Genomic DNA, 17,404 nt, shown 5'->3' with positions numbered 1-17,404 from the left:
AAGGACAGAGTAGTGCATTACACATTCAGAATAATACAGCTAACATTTATTAGGTACATATCCTTCTTCCCATATATCAACCTTCGACAACATCTAAGAGTATCCCAGGCTTTTGCCTCCTTGATCAGCACATTTAATGGAACTTGAAAGAGGTGGCCTGACCCATTGAAATCAATAGGAGTCTCTTTCCATTGATTTAAGTAGGTTTCGGATCACAACCATGAATAGTAAATTCTAAATAGAAAACACAATGTAAATAAATGGATAACAGTTTATAGCTTTTGGTGTGTGATAGAACTGATATTCACTGTATGCTTAAAGGAGAAAATAGTTGTAGATAGATTGGAGGTGATTTTCTAATGTAATGTACCTAAAAATATAATGCATATATTCTTTGTGTTTGTTAGTGCAGTTCTGCTAGACCAAAGTCAAACACCTGCCTGCATTGTGATTGTATTCACCATCTGTGTCCTAATAGTCGTATCCCTAGTAAATACTTTTGGTACTGGCAGTTTATATTCTTATATTAAACTAAAAATGTTTTGGTTTTCCATTCAGTTTGCTTTGGGTTTATTTTCAGCTACTGCTCTGTGACTGCTGTTTATAGTTTGGACCCAAACCGTTATTTGTTCTATGAAATATTGAATGGAGGAAATACTTTCCCGATTTTTATGTTACTATTATGCAGATGTCCAAGCTTTGCAATGTCTGTGCTGCCCTGGCAACTTGCCAGGAGTTGGTATGCCACAACTAATGTATAGCGTAGTATATTTTTTGATGAAAAATATACATAATCAAAATTTTGCCTGGGATTTGTGTTTTCCTTTATAACTGTAGTTACCATTACCTCTTAGTTTAGTTCCAGTGACTGAAAATGAAAGGAGGGAAAGCAGCCACAGGGTGTATTTGGTCTTGGACTCAACAAGATCCTTTGTGAAACTCGGAGCTACGTGCTTTTAAGTAATGTTATAAGCTATCAAGGATGGCAAGTAGGCAAGCATCTGGATCTACTCCAGACAATAATAATGGCTGTTTCCTGGGTAAGAGGAGATAGATGCCTTCATTCAGTACCCTGTCCTCTGTGAGATAAACTTTCTTTGTCTTTCTGTTTTTGATTATTCAGTTCTGCTTGGAAAGAAGAAGGTGTGGAACTGGGTTTCCTACTTAGAAGAGGAACAGATGCCAGCTGCTCCATTTAAATTGTTCAAAGAGGTTGGCACCTCCTTGAATACTTTTGCTCTGATTGTTCGAAGGCAGTGCCATTGGTTAATATGATTTTGCACTTAAAACACTTTGCATTTGTAAAGAGCAAGACAGCATTGTTATCCTCACTTTTAACTATGTTCTCAAGACACCACATAGAAAGTCAAGTGTACACCACCATACATGCAAATGGAGCTAGCTATCCAACATCTGCCTCCATTTACCTATCCAGAAAATGGATGTAATAATACTACTTTAGCCTTTCAGCATCACTGTGAGGAAATTAATTAAATGCGTGGAGACAAACCAGTTTGAAATTCTTTGAAAGCCAGTACAGAGGTGCAAAATTATTAATACAGTTCATTTGAAGTGGGGGCACTTTAATTCTTTAGGTAGAAGAGACTTATTTAATACTTGATTTGTCTTTAATCTCAGTGTTTCTTTAAGGCAGCAAGCAGTGGGATTGGAGACAATTAAAAACCCTTTTTGAGCCCACAACTAATCAATGTTCTTCATTGTTGAAGTACAAGTAAATCTATTATTAACAAATCCCTAAATCACAACTATGAAGGTGGTTGTTAAATGTTGTTTTTTGTACATCTGCCACCTAACTGGTATTTGTGCAATGCTGCTTTTCAGCTCTCCTAATTAGAAAACCGTTTAAATTAATTGGATCCTTAAATCTTGGAATATTACAGAGTATCTTAATAGGTCATCATTGTAAGTGGAGGTAGAAGTAATGTGCAATTGTTGTGTCTAATATGTGTCAGTATAGTGACTGTGGATATAGTGAAACTTCTGTATAGGCCCTGCCCCTATAGGGTGCTAAGTTCTCTCAATGCCCGTTGATTTCATTAGAAGCAGAAGACACTTGGCACAATGCAGGATTGGCACCACAGTAAAGTGAATTGAAAGTCATGTAAAGTTTTCATATATTGCAATTACCAGTTAGGTTTTTATAATCCTGGTTATAAGAACAGCTCTTCACACAGTTTGTCTATACTTCAGTGTTAACTTGGTTTAAGTTTAGGTATGAATTTTAAGTGCAGTAGCTATTCCCAAATAACTGTATTTATTCCACAATAATTGTGCCTTGTTCCTGTTTACTTTGTGCTGCTAAGTCTGAAGGAATATGTTATGTTGGGAAAATGACTCCATGGTAGATCCACTTCTGATAGAGGCAAAGTTTATTTTAATTTCACGGACGGTTTGGTCTGTGCCAGACCTTCCAGATTGGGCTGTATATGACGGTGTCTTGTATTCAGATTAAACCATTCCTGCATCTTCTGAAAGATTTAGTTTACAGACAAGAGGTTTAGCATTTTAAAAGATCAAACACTTTTATTGTGAGTGTATGGAATGTTAGAGGGCAATATATTTGTGGTGCATGAAAATGCTTTTCCTGATCCATATAACTGTGTGTGTCTATTGAGCATCACCTTTTGATGCAGAGAGCAGCTGAGGCCACTTTTATGACAGAGAATGGAATACAGTTCAAAACTGGGCCAAAGTGATACTCACTGACACAATCTAGCGATAATTTTTTAAATAAAAAACATGAAGCCTTTAGGTTTTGGTTTCCTATGCTGCAATGTTCCTGGTGACTATTCTACAATAAGTTGTAGCTCTAAAGATAAAAGTACTTTTTTCCCCCTCCATTCTTGTTCCCATAGTATCAATCCTTCCCACAAGGTAGAAATGGATTTAAAGTTGGAATGAAGTTAGAGGGCCTGGACCCTGAACATCCATCTTTATGTTGCGTTCTCACTGTGGCTGAGGTACATGCTTTTCCTGTATATTAGACTTCCTTTCAAATGAATAACATGCTCAAGCTAATAGATTTTTTTGTTCTAAAGAAATAAAACAGCTTAGTATTTCTTTGTGAAAAATTGTACATTTATGTTGGTTTAAAAAGAATAAAAATAAATTAAGTGTTAAGAGAAAGTGTGCTGAAAGCTAAAAGGATCCTGCAGCTAAGGACCTAAATTTGGATTTCTGTGCTTCAGCTATTATTTAGTGATTCTAACTAGGGTGAGTAGCCCAGTCGTTCCAATGACACTATTCTGAATGAGAGTTTCAGTGTTTGATTTGAAAGCTTGGTGAAATGAAAGCAAATTGAAATATTTTTATACCTTTAAAAAAAATAAGTGAAAATTGCATCCATTTGATTGAATATAATCATCATCAACCTGTGGTGTTTGCAACTTCACACATTGCAGTGCAGGTCTATGGCATGAGAACAGGGAAGTGAAGCTGAAAAGTTTTATTTTTCTTGGTCCAAACTGAATTAAATTGAAAAGGGTAAATAGCATACATGGAAAAGCATAAAGCTAGATTTTTGAGACGTAAATTAGTATTTTAAAATTCCTTTGTTTTACAAACCCAACTGGAGAAGGGAATTTTTCTTTCTAATTATTATTTTTATTTAACCTCGGTGTCCCTTTATGCTAATGAGACTTCTTGTGCTTGTAGGTGCAGGGATTTAGAATGAGGTTACATTTTGATGGTTATTCTGACTGCTATGACTTCTGGATTAATGCTGATTCCCCAGACATCCACCCTGTCAGCTGGTGTGAAAAAACAGGTCACAAGCTGCTTTCCCCTAAAGGTATGTGGAGAAAGAAAAAGAGTGGTATACTCAAAGCGATAAAGACTGCAAAGAACTTGCTGCTGCCCTGCATATCCACAATCCATTTTTAGTATAATTTCATGTCAAGCCTACTTTGAATAGTGTTAAGTTTGAAGGCATAATTAAGATCAAAATTGAATCACAGAAGAGCATAACAACTTCTTTTTGATATTTTCAAATATTGGCATTGTTAGTCAAACTAATTAGAAACTCCTTATTAAGTGAGCATGCAAATCAGTGAATCTCTTTGGTGTTCCCAATTTACTCCTCCTTTCTGCATTCCATTTCCTAGAAACATTTGAAGTTTCAGATTAATGATTAGACACTGCAGTAAAAGAGGGAGAAATGTGTTAACTGAAATGCATAACCCTTGAAGATTGTACAAGGGCAGTTATACAAAGTTCAAATTTTTCCTTGGTAATTTCCATTTCTGAAAAAACAATCTGAATATATCAGGAACAGTGTAAAACAAACTTTTCTCTCTCCTTTCTAGGTTACAAGGAAGGGGAATTTAATTGGACTTCTTATCTGAAGAATTGTAAAGCTCAAGCAGCCCCCAAAATCCTTTTCAAGACCCTCAGCACAGTAGGTGGTAGCATAAAATACAATGCCTTTTAAAACAGCATCATAGAAATGCGGGCCTAAAAAGACTTTCAGAGATCACCTAGCACAACCCCTTGCCATAAGACATAATAAAGCATAACATCCATGGACCAATCTCTGACACATTTACATAAGCTGCTCCATAAAAACCTTCAGTGAAGCAGATATGCAACCTACCTAACTAGTCTTTTCCATTGTTTCATGGTCCTACTAGAAAATCTTTTAACTAGAAAGTTTTTTAATGAAATATCCAAGATAAATCTTGTTTGCTGTAGAAGAAGCTGATTAATTATCATTCCTTACCGTTCATGGAGAAAAAATGATCACCATCCCCTTTATAACAAGCTATAATTTCTTTGACCACTATCAAGTCCTCCCTCAGTCTTCTCTTTTGTAGACTAAACAAACCCAGTTCCTTTAACTTCTTACCAGCACTGAATTAATTGAGTGGAATACTCTCTTACATATAATACTCATATTAATACATGCCAGAATGAGATTTGCCTGATTTGCAACAGCATCCTATTATTTTTACTTATATTTAGTTTATGATCCACTATAACCCCTAGATCCTTTTCTGCCATAGTGCTGTCTAGCCAGATATTTCCCATTGTTGTGATGTTTCTTTCCTAAATATAGTACTATGTATGTGTCTTTATTGAATTCATCCTGTGGATTTCGGATGGTCTCTTCAGTTTTATTTCTCATGATCATTTTGAATTCCAGCTCTGTCTTCCAAAACGTTTGCAGGGTTTCATCTGAAGATATTTTAAATGTACTTTTTTGTTCTATTACCCAGTCCATTAATGAAAAAAAATTAATAGAACTGTGTAACATGATTGGTGCTGGGCCAGTGAAGCCACCACTCCTGGCCACTGCCTAGGCCTCACTTAGTTGCCCCCTTTGGCTTCTCGGGGTTCCACCCTGTAATCTCGCCTGTCATGCCTTGATAGGGAAGCTGCCTTTAGGGAACAAAGTGGAGTTTGGATGATAGGCCCTTGTCAGCTCCTGGGCCTGCTACAGCGGGGCTCAAGATGCAAAGCTCAGCCTGCAACAGCAGCTGCCTCTGCTGCACACAGGTCTTGGGGGGCACATGTCCCCCCCACCCCCAAACATGGGGCAGCACGAGTGGCTGCAGCAGCAGTGAGGGAGGGAGTGGGGATGGAGTAGGGGCAGGCTCTGCACAAGCGGAGCGTGGGATGGAGCCTCTGGGAAGAGCCTGCTGCAGCCCTTGCCCCAGCCTGCAGCAGCAGCCAGCCCAGTCAGCGTGAAGATCCAGGGACATATGGCATGCCCCATCTCCCCACACCCTCTGGATGAGCCACTTGTGACTCTGGCACATGCCCCAGCTGTGTAGGGCCTGTGCATCCCTCACTGCTGTGGGGTGGGGACAGATTGAGGCCTCAGTGGTGAGGAAGGGAGTGGGGTACAGGCAGGAGCAGGGGCTGGGAGGAGTGGGGGACAGACTTACCTGCTGTAGGGGGCATGCCCACGTATAACTTTTTCTTCCTCCACCTTGATCTGCGCCCCCCGCCTTTTCTGTTCCCACAGACTGACCTTTGGGGGATGGGGGGAGAAGTGGCAGTGCAGATTAGATCTTGGGTTGCTTTTTTAATTCAGAAAGTGATCTACTTTAAAAAGTTGGAGACCACTGATCTAGATTGCTGTGGGCTGAGCCAGAGGACAGAGCTGGTGCTCCAACCCAATGTATTTCCACCGTCTCTGCAGCCCTAGCCAACAGGAGCAACCAGATCTGGATCCAGCCTTGGGCTTGCTGGCATCTGCTCATGTGGTGCAGAGGGAGCAGTCCCCTCTGCCCTCACTCCGGCAGAGCTCTTGCTCCACTGCCCTGTGCCCAGTGGGCAGACAGGTGGATAGACCTGCAATGCAGCACAGATGGGTGGGTGGACAGGCAGACCCCGGCACTGGGCAGCCTCAACCTGGCCACTGCCAGGACCTGCCTCGGTGGGACCTCACTGCCCTCAATGCCACATCCTGCCCCATCTTTCCCACCTCACCCCGCCACTCCTGAGGCCTGCCTCACCCCTGCAAGCTCCTACACCTGCCCCTGCCCAACCTCCGGGGTACTCGCAAAGCAAGAGGTCTGTTCCTGGTGTAGCTGCAGCCAGCTGAGTTCTGCTGTGCTCCCCTCGCCTCTAGTGACAACTCATGCTCCTCCTGCTCCTGCTGTGCTGCTCTTGGTGGGAGATGGGGAGGGGAAACTTCAGCTAGGTAGCTTCTGCCCCAGTGTACAGGACTCTGGCTCCAGCTCCTGGCCACCTACCCACTTCATCCACCCAGTGCTATGAGGAACCACCTGGCTGAAGCTTCCCCCTACCCACCCGAAGCAAGCAGCACAGCAGGGGCAGAAACAAGAGGAAGAGTGAAGGGAGGAGAGTGACACCTGACTGGCTACATCTGTACTGGGAACAAAGCTACATGCGCTGGCCAGGCCCAGGCTGGTGGGCATGGGTGGGAGTGTAGCAGGGGCTGGCTACTAGGATTGGGGGTGCCTTGGCCCTATGTAGAGTGCTGCAGGGGCAGCTGCAGGGTGGATCCAGTCAGTTGGCAGGCTAGATGTGGCCCGTGAGCCATATTTTGCCCACCCCTGTTCTAGGTATTTGTAAATTGATCGTTTAGTAATTTGTTCTAATACCTGATTTTGTTTCAGGCAGGGGTGCTCAATCCCTGGCCTACAGTTGGATCTGGCCTGGGCTGCCATGACATCCAGCCTATGGGACTCCCTATAGGTCTGGAAATTTGGTGGTAGAGAAGTCGTGGAATAAAAAGTGGTACCATTTCCCTAGTCCAGATATCTGGACCTGTGGAGAGTCCCCAGCTCTGCTTCTTGCATAGGGTGCAGGGCTGGGTGGGGCCAGCACCAGGCCCCTGGGCCCATCCCCAACTTGAGGGGCGGGGGGGGGGGCAGCACCAGGTCCTCAGGATCCAATCCTGGCATGCAGGGCTCAGTCCAGTCTGCGGACCACCCTCACGCCACTCATCTGACCCACAGGGCCAAAAATTGAGCACCGCTGGTTTTGGGGATAGAAGTTAGACACTCTGAGCTATACTTATGGGTAGGAACCTACTTAATTTGCAGTTTGGGGGATTTCCTGAAAACTGCAAAATTGGGCATTGTCCACAAAACCCACAAAATTAAAAAAAAAAAAACAAAACCCTGAAAATAAAATGCAATAAAATGGCTCCTTAGCAAGAGCCAGCAATCTTCATGGCCACTGTGGCTTGGCTTTGCAGCCAGCCGGGGAGGGAGTGGGGAGCCTCTGGTGTGAAAGGGAGCAGCCAGGATGATGCCACCCCTCTCCACCAGTCAGCGACGAGGGGCAGGGCTGGCTGCATGACATACAGCCCTTGGCCAACCAGTGGCAAGGGGCAGGCTCGCTATGAAAAGGCCTCCAAGTCAGGTCTGCACATCATGAGCAGCCCACAACAATCACTTTCACTCCCTATAACAGGTAGATTCCTAGTTATGGGCCCTCCTTTTTTTTTCCCACTTCCTTTCTTAAAGACAGGTACTTTTCTCTAGTCTTCCGGGACCTGGCGTTTGCCCTTCTCCGTCTTCTGGGACCTACCCTGTCCTTCACAGGTACTTGAAGATGAATTGCTGATGGCTAGTTCCTGAAGCACTCTAGGGTGAATTTCATCAGGCTGTGCCACCGTGAACTCATCTGTTTTATCTAAATACTCTTTAACGTGTTCTTTCTCTACTCTGGCCTATGTTCCTATATCCTTGTTAAAATTAATTGTGTTAAATATCAGGTGACTGTTTACCTTAAAGGTGAAAACTGAAACAAAGAAGACACTGAGTAATTTAGCCTCCTCTGCATCGTTTAATATTTGCTTTAATTTTCTTTTTAATAATGGACTTACGCTTCCATTGGTTTTCCAGCATTTATAGAATCTTTTCTATTTTCCCTCTTATGTCCTTTGCTAAATGAAAGTCATTTGTGTCTTAGTTTTTCTGATTGGTATCCCTACAAACTGGTGCTGTTTCTTCTTACTTATTGTTAGCTTATATGCCCTTGTTTTCAATATTCCTATCATTCCTTTTTGGTTTTCAGGTCATTGACGAGCTTCTGATACAGCCATAGTGACTTTTTTACTATGCTTCCTCTCTTTCCTTCACTGTTGTGTATTTAGTATAATCTCCTTCAGTAACAGCCAGCTTTCCTGCATGGCTTTATCTCTCAGACTATCTTCCCAAGAGACCCTGTCTACCAGTTTCCTGAATTTTTTTTTGTTTTTGTTAAAGTCTACTTTCTTAAATCTGTCCTTATTCTGCTGCTCTTATTTCATAGATTTCATAGACATTAGGGCTGGAAGGGACCTCGGGAGATCATCGAGTCCAGCCCCCTGCCCAAAGGGCAAGAAGTCAGCTGGGGTCATAGGATCCCAGCAAGATAAGTATTCTTGCTCTTGAAGGTGTTCAGTGTAGGTGCTTGAACCACCTCCGCGGGCAGACTGTTCCAGACCTTGGGGGCTCGGACAGTAAAGAAATTCTTCCTTATGTCCAGCCTGAAATGGTCTTGCAGGAGTTTGTGACCGTTTGACCTAGTCATCCCTTGGGGCGCTCTGGTGAACAGACGTTCCCCCAGATCCTGGTGTTCACCTCTGATAAACTTATAGGTGGCCATCAGATCACCCCTGAGCCTGCGCTTTTCCAGGCTAAAGAGTCCCGTGGCTCTCAGCCTGTCATCGTAAGATCTGTTTTCCTGACCTCTGATCATGCGCGTGGCTCTCCTCTGGACTCTCTCAAGCTTCTCCACATCCTTTTTGAATTGTGGAGCCCAAAACTGGACGCAGTACTCCAGCTGCGGCCTCACCAAGGCCGAGTACAAGGGGAGAATGACGTCCCGGGATTTGCTCGAGAAGCATCTATGGATGCACGCCAGCATTTTGGTCGCTTTACTAGCAGCAGCATCGCATTGCAGGCTCATGTTCATCTTGTGGTCAATGATGACCCCCAAGTCTCTTTCTTCTGTAGTGCTAACCAACGTAGCACTGCCGAGCCTATAAGGGTGCTGCAGGTTTTTCCTCCCAAGGTGGAGAACCTTGCATTTATCGTGTTAAACACCATGAGGTTCTTGTCTGCCCATTTGCTGAGCTTGTCCAGGTCAGCCTGGATCACCCGCCTATCTTCTGGTGTGGATGCTTTGCCCCAAAGTTTGGTGTCATCGGCGAACTTGGCCAGTCCACTCCTGACTCCAATGTCCACATCGTTAATGAAGATGTTGAACAGTATGGGTCCCAGGACAGAGCCTTGAGGGACCCCACTGGTCACAGGGCACCATGATGAGTGACTGCCATCAATCACAACCCTCTTCCCACCTTTCTTTCCTCAGAATATTGAACTCTATCACTTCATGATCATTTTCACCTTTGTTATCTTCCATCTTTAGAGTCTCAGTCTGTCTCCCTGTTAAAATTTAAAATATTTGTTTTCTAGTAGCTTCTTCCATCTTTTGAAACAAAATAGTTCCCAATATACTGCAGGAGCTCCATAAGCTGTCTGTTTTTGCAAGACATATCTGGATAAACTCTCCCATTACCACCAGGTTTTTTGCTTTGACTGTTTCTGATGGTTGTTAAAAAAGCTTTGTCCGCCTTTTTCTCTTGATACAGTGATCTGTAGAGGTAGGTTCCTTTATGATGACATCACTTATTCTTTTCCCCTTTTGTCTGGGCACAGAGACTTTAAACAAACTTGTCTCCTACCTCTTCCTGAACTTCATAGCAATGGTATATATTCACAGTGCAACACCTGCTCCCTTTTTTCCCTTACCTGTCCATTCTAAATAATCTGTACCCTTCTATCCCAGTGTTCTAGTTTTGTGATTTTTCTCACCAGTTTCTGTGGCAATAATTATTCCCCAGTTTGTACTAAGGTTTCACTTATTCCCATACAGCTGCCATATGTATATAGACATTGCAAACATTCAACAGGCTTCCTTGTTCTTCTTGGTCCTCTTTCATTTATGGCTCTATGACAGTCCCTTTCCCCCCCCACAAGTCCAACGCTAAGACTAGGGACGTGAGATAAATACATTGGCAGCAGTGGTGTTTTCCACTCACTGTGGGTTCTTCTTACAAGGCTACTTCTAATAGGTAAGAAGTCTTATGCTAAGCAAATCCTAAAAGTTTGACCAGAATATTAATGTGTTCTTTTATAACCCTAAAGGACATCACACAATCAGCTGTTTGTACTGCTGTTGCCCACATTAGTTTATTTGTAAGATGGGAAACCAGAGTAATGTCTCTCTCCTTTTAAAAAATAAAAGCAAAAAACGATCATTAACTTCACATGCAGAGAATTTATATTTCCCTCCTTTTTGTGATCAAAGAAAAAGATTTACATTTGCATTAATTAAACACAATGTTGTACCTGGATCCCAGTCAAGACAATTGTCAGAATTTCCTTTATTCTAATCTCTCTCAAATACATTTCTAATTATCCAGCAATATCCCTGTGTGTGCAAGGATTTGTTCCTCATATACATTTGTAATTCTTCACCCACCACTATTTTCATTTCAAGCCACCATTATTTGCATAGGACCATTTGTCAGCCACACCAAATTACTTGTGCAGCAAAAGGATGGAGATTAAATTCCTGTGGTTATCATGGTCTTGCTATGTAAGTCTGTCTCTGCTTTGGACCCAGCTGTATACCTAAAAGTCACATTTGACTCTTCCTCCATTGATACAACAAGGCTGGCAGTACACGTTATCAGAAGGGCAGTCTGTATTTCTGTCTCTGAACCTGACTGGGTGTGATGTAATTGAAAATAAATAGTATTCAAGTTTCACTAAGTCTCTGTTAGAAATAATAGGGATTGTTGCCAGAACACATGGAAATCTTGGCTGTAACCTTTCTGCCAGATGTTTTGTCAAGCAGGTAGCTATAGTATGGGTTTTTTTCTTATACTGTTTTATATAAATAACCTGAGCCAGATAGGCATGGTAATTTAAATGATCTGGCAGAGAGCTTGATTGTTGATTTTCTTTTTTCTCTGTTCTGTTCTTTAGCCTGTCATGCCATCTGGATTTCGGGTGGGAATGAAGTTGGAAGCAGTGGACAGAAAGAATCCATCTTTGATGTGCGTGGCAACCGTTGCTGATATGTTGGATAACCGGCTGCTAATTCATTTTGACAACTGGGACGAGAGTTATGACTACTGGTAAAGAAAATGCTTCTGCAAAGGGACAGTGTTTTTCCATTTTATGGTCCTGCCGTGAAGTACATAATATCTCATACTTGAGAGCCAGGATTTTCAAATGACTCCCTAGCTGAAGGCTTTTAACTCCATTTTTAGACTTCTAAAAAAAAATGTGCTCTGATTTTCAACAGCATGAGTGCCCTGTGGTTTTCACTGATACCAGCAGGGGCTGCTGGGTGCCCAGCTGCTTTGAAAGTCTGGCCACTTATGTAAATATAAGCAAGCACTTAGTGCCTGATCCAAAACTTTGTGAAATCACTGAACATCTTTCCATTAAATTCAATAGACTTTGTATTAGAATGTTAGCTGGCTGCAGGTGGATGTTGTGGCAGGGCACTTGGGGTCCCTGCCACTTAAAGAGGCCAGGCAGCCTGCAGTGCTGCTGGCAGGTGTGTGCCAGGGCTAACTGCGGGGTCAGTTGACCCAGCCAGAGAAGGCATAAGCCCAGGCCCTGAGAGACGCCAGCAGTAACAGGTCAGAGCCTGCTGAGAGAACACCATCTCTGCAGGATGGCTGTAGCTCCAGAAGGTCAGCTTGGAGATAACACCTAAAGCAGTCTGGAGGTTTGGGGAGGAGGAGGTTCCTAGTGGCCCAGGGAGGGATCCAGGGCCTAGTGAGAGGCTGAGAGTGGGACCAGCGGGGGTCCAGGACCACCAGAAGAGAGCTTAGGTGAAAGACAACATCTATGAAGGATTCCATCTGTGAGGATGAAGCATGGTATAGGGCAGGGGTTGTCAGCTGGGGTACTTGGGAACACGGCAGCCACCACTGCCACACTAGCAGCATCAGCTGGGGACCCCAGGCAAGAGCTTCTGCCATGCTAGGTAAGCAGCAGCATCAGCTGTGGCACTGCCTACAGGTTCCATGTCAGGTCTCCAGAATCTGCTGGGTGCCCCCACAGTTGATGCTGCCACCTCCCCCCACTGCCACAGAAGTCCCTGTCTGTGCCCACAGCTGAGCTTCAGGGCTCTGGCACACTACAGCTCTAACTGGGTTCAGGAGGAAGAAAGGGGGAGCGAGAGAGCGAGAGAAGAGCAAGAGAAGCAGACAGACAGAGAAGGAAGAGGAGAGAAAGAGAGATGCATGTGGCCCTTGATAGGTCCCCACAAGTCATTAAATGCCCCTCCAGCCAAAATAATTGCCCACCCCTGCTCTAGTTCTCCCTTTAGCCCAGGGCCCCCTTTCTCTGGCCTTGGCTCTTCGGTAGCAGCAGGACACCTGGGAATTAGGCTCCACAATAGGGCTCTGGGTCCTCCAAGTTCCTCAGCCTTAAAGGGGTTAAATCCCCTCTCTCTCAGCGTATGACCCCACACCCACAAGGGGTGAAAACACACGGGGCACTTTAAAGCACATGCGTTTTGACTTCCATCTTCCCTCACAGTGCTTCTGGTCCTCTGGACAGACTGAAACAAAAATGCAAGCAATGACTTTCAACTAAAAATTACTGCCTCTCCAGACACTTGTAATAAGTCAGCCCTGTTTATCCTTTTGAATTCTGTGCAGGGAAAAGGAAAGAAGCCACGCCAAAAAAACCTCTCTCAGCCCTTACTCACCAGGGCTCCCCTTTTTGCTTGTAGGCCCCACTGCAGCCCACCTGAGGGATCCTTCCCCTTCCTCAGCGAAGGCTAGACTGCCCCTTCAGCCTGAAGACACAACCTGTTCACCCCCTGAACTCTCCTGTGTCTTCTGGTCAGTTGATCTTATTATATGATCTAAGCCCAGGGGCTGCTCCTTAGTTCTAGCCCTGCCAGCTGCCTTTATCTTGGCCACAGAGACACTTAAAGGAACTTGCTGCATCTGCTGCTTTCCTAGCCCTCCCTAAGTAACAGAATGAGGGTTCCTTGTTACAGTGATCAAAAGGCATGGCTATTTTGATGCAACTGTTAACATCTGCAACCCTGAATGGAACACGGGTGTGGCTACTACACTTTATACTGCTATAAGATCAAGTAGATGTAACGGATGCATTGTAAAGTTTATATTGATATAATTTAGTATCAGTATGATCGTTACATCTGTACCTACCCATAGATGCTTAAGTTTAGGCAACAATTTCTAAAAATCCTGACCTGCACTTTTATTGCATCTTAGATATGAACTGGGATCCAGTTTTTCCCTTTCCTGTGGGGAAAAAGTGGAAAAATGCAGATATTCCTCTTTAACAGATAAAAATGTGGATTTTCTCCTTCAAAGGAGAAAATCATAGCAATCTCCTTTAAGGGAGAAAAAGGAGAAAAACATGGGAACCTGCGGGTTTCCCCTTGCAGGTTAGCACAGTTCCAGCCTGCAAGGGCCTGCTTGGGGCTGAGGGGAGAGCAGGACTCAGAGCACCATATGCATGTACAGGGGGCATCATGTGCATGAGACAGGTGGGCAGCAGTACAGAGCAGCTCCCACAGCTCCCTCCAGGTAAGTCTATGGCAGGGGGGAACAGGTGACATGTTGGGAGGTGGGGACAGGAAAGCACAGGCAATGGGGTGGTTCCAGCCCAGCTGAAGCCCTGCATCCCACTGCGGTTGCAGAAAACAGGGGTATGTGGCCCCCCCATGCTGCATTGTTTGTCCCCTGCCTATCCCCCTATGCGTTGCCTGTGCCCGCACCCCTCCATCCCCACACATTCACTCCCTTCCTCATGTTGGCGGTGGGGGACACCAGCAGGGCTTGGAGGGCTGTGGGTAAATATATCAGTATAACACTGTGTTCAACTGATACCTATATAAGTAGTGGCATTTCAGTTTAATCATAGAAAAATGTGGATTTGAGTATTTTTGCTCAGAGATTGGGAGGGGTGTCTTTTTAGCCAGAGAATTTAGGATTTTTAAACCAAAAACTAGGATCCCTGGAAATGAGAATCTCATGGTGGTTTTCACATGATTATTTAACACCACATTCCATATGAGATCTCCTGAGTCCTAAGTTCTTGCTCTATCCCTGAAACTGTATTGAATGCTAGTAAATGGAAAAGCTTTCCTCTTGATTTCATGTCTCAACTGATGACAAGTGTATCCAGTTTTTAGTTTAATTTCTAAAATGCTATGTGAAAGAAGTACAAAGCATACAGATTTTCACCCGTCAACTTCATGTAGTGGTGGTTTGACTATTATAACTCTCTCTTCCCTCCTTTTTTTTTTTTTTTTCTGCCAGGTAGGCAAAGAGGCATCTGCATGGCTTTAGATCTCCCTAGCTGATCTTTAACTTTCTAATTCTCAAGAGTAGACTTCATCTAGAGTTTTGCTAAACTTTGGTATTTCAAATTATAGGGTTTTGGAACTGGTCTTAGTTTCATAGTTTCATAGTTTGTAGGGTCGGAAGGGACCTGAGCAGATCATCTAGTCCGACCCCCTGCCATGGCAGGAAAGAATACTGGGGTCAAATGACCCCAGCAAGATGTTCATCTAACCTCCTCTTAAACACCCCCAAGGTAGGAGCCAGCACCACTTCTCTTGGAAGCTGGTTCCAGACCCTAGCTGCCCTGACTGTGAAGTAGCGCCTCCTGATATCTAACCTAAACCTACCCTCTGCCAGCTTGTGACCGTTATTCCTGGTCACTCCTGGCGGTGCTCGGGGAAACAGTGACTTCCCCAATGCCTGCTGATCCCCCCGACTAGTTTATAACAGGCCACAAGATCCCCCCTCAGCCTTCTCTTTTGGAGGCTGAACAGGTTCAGGTCCCGTAGCTTGTCCTCATAGGGCCTGCCCTATTGTCCCCTGATCATACGAGTGGCCTCCTCTGGACCCTCTCCATGCTGTCAACATTCCTCTTGAAGTGTGGCACCCAGAACTGGATGCAATACTCCAGCTGTGGGGATAGGCAGGGGACAGACAATGCAGCTTGGAGGGCTGTGGGTAAATATATCAGTATAACACTGTGTTCAACTGATACCTATATAAGTAGTGGCATTTCAGTTTAATCACATAAAAATGTGGATTTGAGTATTTTTGCTCAGAGAATTGGGGGGGGCGTGTCTTTTTAGCCAGAGAATCTTCAGCTCTGGAAATTTTCAAGAGCAGATTAGACTGTTGGCTGGGGTGGTTTAGTTAGGGATGATTCTTCCCTGAGCAAGGGGGCTGGACTAGATCACTTTGTGAGGTCCTTTCAAACCCACTTTTCTATGATCCCGAGCTGAACAGATTTTACTTAGCTTCAGATTTCATTCAGGAATAGCATTTACAGTTCTCAAGCTAGAGTCTTCAAATAATTTCCTATCTCTTTCGCTGCCTTGCATGCCCCCCCAGTAACCTTGTTGTTATCTACATAGGGATTTTATTGCATGTTTGAGGGACTTTGTTTCTTTCTTATTTTAGCTGATCTGGTTGTCCAGATATTAAAAGAATGCAGATACTCCCACATTTCTAAATTCCAAATGCATACTTCGCTCTTTTGTATTTGCTCTGCTTGTAGGAACAGCTTAAATATCTTGAAAATGTTACTTTATAAATTCCATCCAGGTAACAGTTGTCCTGTACATCATGATCACATGCACTGAAAGCATCTGGGGCTCCAGCAAAGAAACATCAGACAGCATTTGAGCTGCTGCGTTTCTTCTGCATTGAAGTTGACTGGTGCCAAATTTTTCCTTTTGATCCAGGTGTGATGCTAGCAGCCCATACATTCGTCCTGTTGGTTACTGCCAAGAAACTGGAACCCCACTGACAACACCACCTGGTATGTTGAAAGGAAGTCTTGTTTCCTGCTTCAGTCAAAAGACCTGCAAGTTCTATCTCCCATGTAATTATGCATTTGCAAGTTATAAGTTCAATTCAGTTGAACTTTCCTCTCTTTGCTGAGCAGAGTTATTGTTAATACTCATTGAATTGCAACTCCAGTTATTATTCAATAGTTCTTTCAGGCCAGTGGAACAGGCTTTTATAATTTGGGATTGAATAAGATTGGGAAGAAAGGTGGAGTTTTGTGGTAGATACAGTATTTTCTTGAAGGTATGTTGGAAGAAAAAGGAATGGGTATTTATGTTGTTGAAGGTGGAGCTATGCCAAAGTATGATAGTAGTTATGTTTATTTTTATTGCGTTGAAGTTTAGTAGGTAACATGGAATGCTAGCAAAAGGACAATGATAATTGTAGAAGAACATGGGTATCTTTAGGCTTTGGCAAATGCTTAAAAAGAATCCACTTAATTTTGGATTAACAGGTGAGAAAGAGACTGTTCTGTATTTATCTGCTTAACAGGTTAAATAGTAGATGTGATCATGCGTGTGGTGTTCACAGTGTAGTGCAAGTCTCCATTCAATCTTGGTCCCTGAGATAGTCAGAAAGGAAGCCCACAGTGTGCCACATGCTTTGATGTTTTTGTGATAGGATACCTGTCCATTGGGAAACATACTGAGACCAACAAATTCAGACTACTAAGAAGGTTTTGAATAGTAGAGATGGTGACAGAGGGGAGGAAACAAGGTTAAATGGTGTTTTAAAATTATCTTTAAATGTTTTGCTACAAGACAACACATTTCATAGTTATAACAATACAACAAATCTGTTTCTGTTCTGTACGGTAATGGAAGAATGGAATCTTTGACCTCCAATCTGCTAAGTTACATTTAGCATATGAGTTAGTAGTTAGCTAGCAGCAGAAGGTCTTTACAAACTGACTGCTGTTCAGATATAGGTTAAATAACAAAAAAAAAAAATTGATTATTTCATCTCAGTTCCCATTACAAAAATACATGATTAGCTCTTAAATGGCAGCTGACATATAAGAATTGATAAAGCAGTATAGAA

At 43.4% G+C, this 17,404-nt stretch overlaps 1 protein-coding gene across 5 annotated transcripts in view; it reads left to right on the top strand.

The window, feature by feature from the left end:
* Positions 1–17,404, top strand: part of LOC149859485 (lethal(3)malignant brain tumor-like protein 4) — a 93,983-nt gene that overhangs the window by 33,872 nt on the left and 42,707 nt on the right. For all 5 annotated transcript variants that reach the window (XM_090058845.1, XM_090058844.1, XM_090058842.1 and 2 more), the window contains exons 7-12: positions 1,124–1,212; positions 2,877–2,981; positions 3,676–3,811; positions 4,326–4,417; positions 11,478–11,629; positions 16,258–16,334. In XM_090058845.1, the coding sequence (XP_089914971.1) occupies positions 1,124–1,212; positions 2,877–2,981; positions 3,676–3,811; positions 4,326–4,417; positions 11,478–11,629; positions 16,258–16,334 (651 nt within the window). The remainder of the gene's footprint in view (positions 1–1,123; positions 1,213–2,876; positions 2,982–3,675; positions 3,812–4,325; positions 4,418–11,477; positions 11,630–16,257; positions 16,335–17,404) is intronic.

Source organism: Crocodylus siamensis, chromosome 7, assembly GCF_052110815.1.
Source record: "Crocodylus siamensis isolate JL-2025a chromosome 7, ASM5211081v1, whole genome shotgun sequence".
Taxonomy (NCBI): Eukaryota; Metazoa; Chordata; order Crocodylia; family Crocodylidae; genus Crocodylus; species Crocodylus siamensis.
This window is presented reverse-complemented; position numbering and strand designations above follow the sequence as displayed.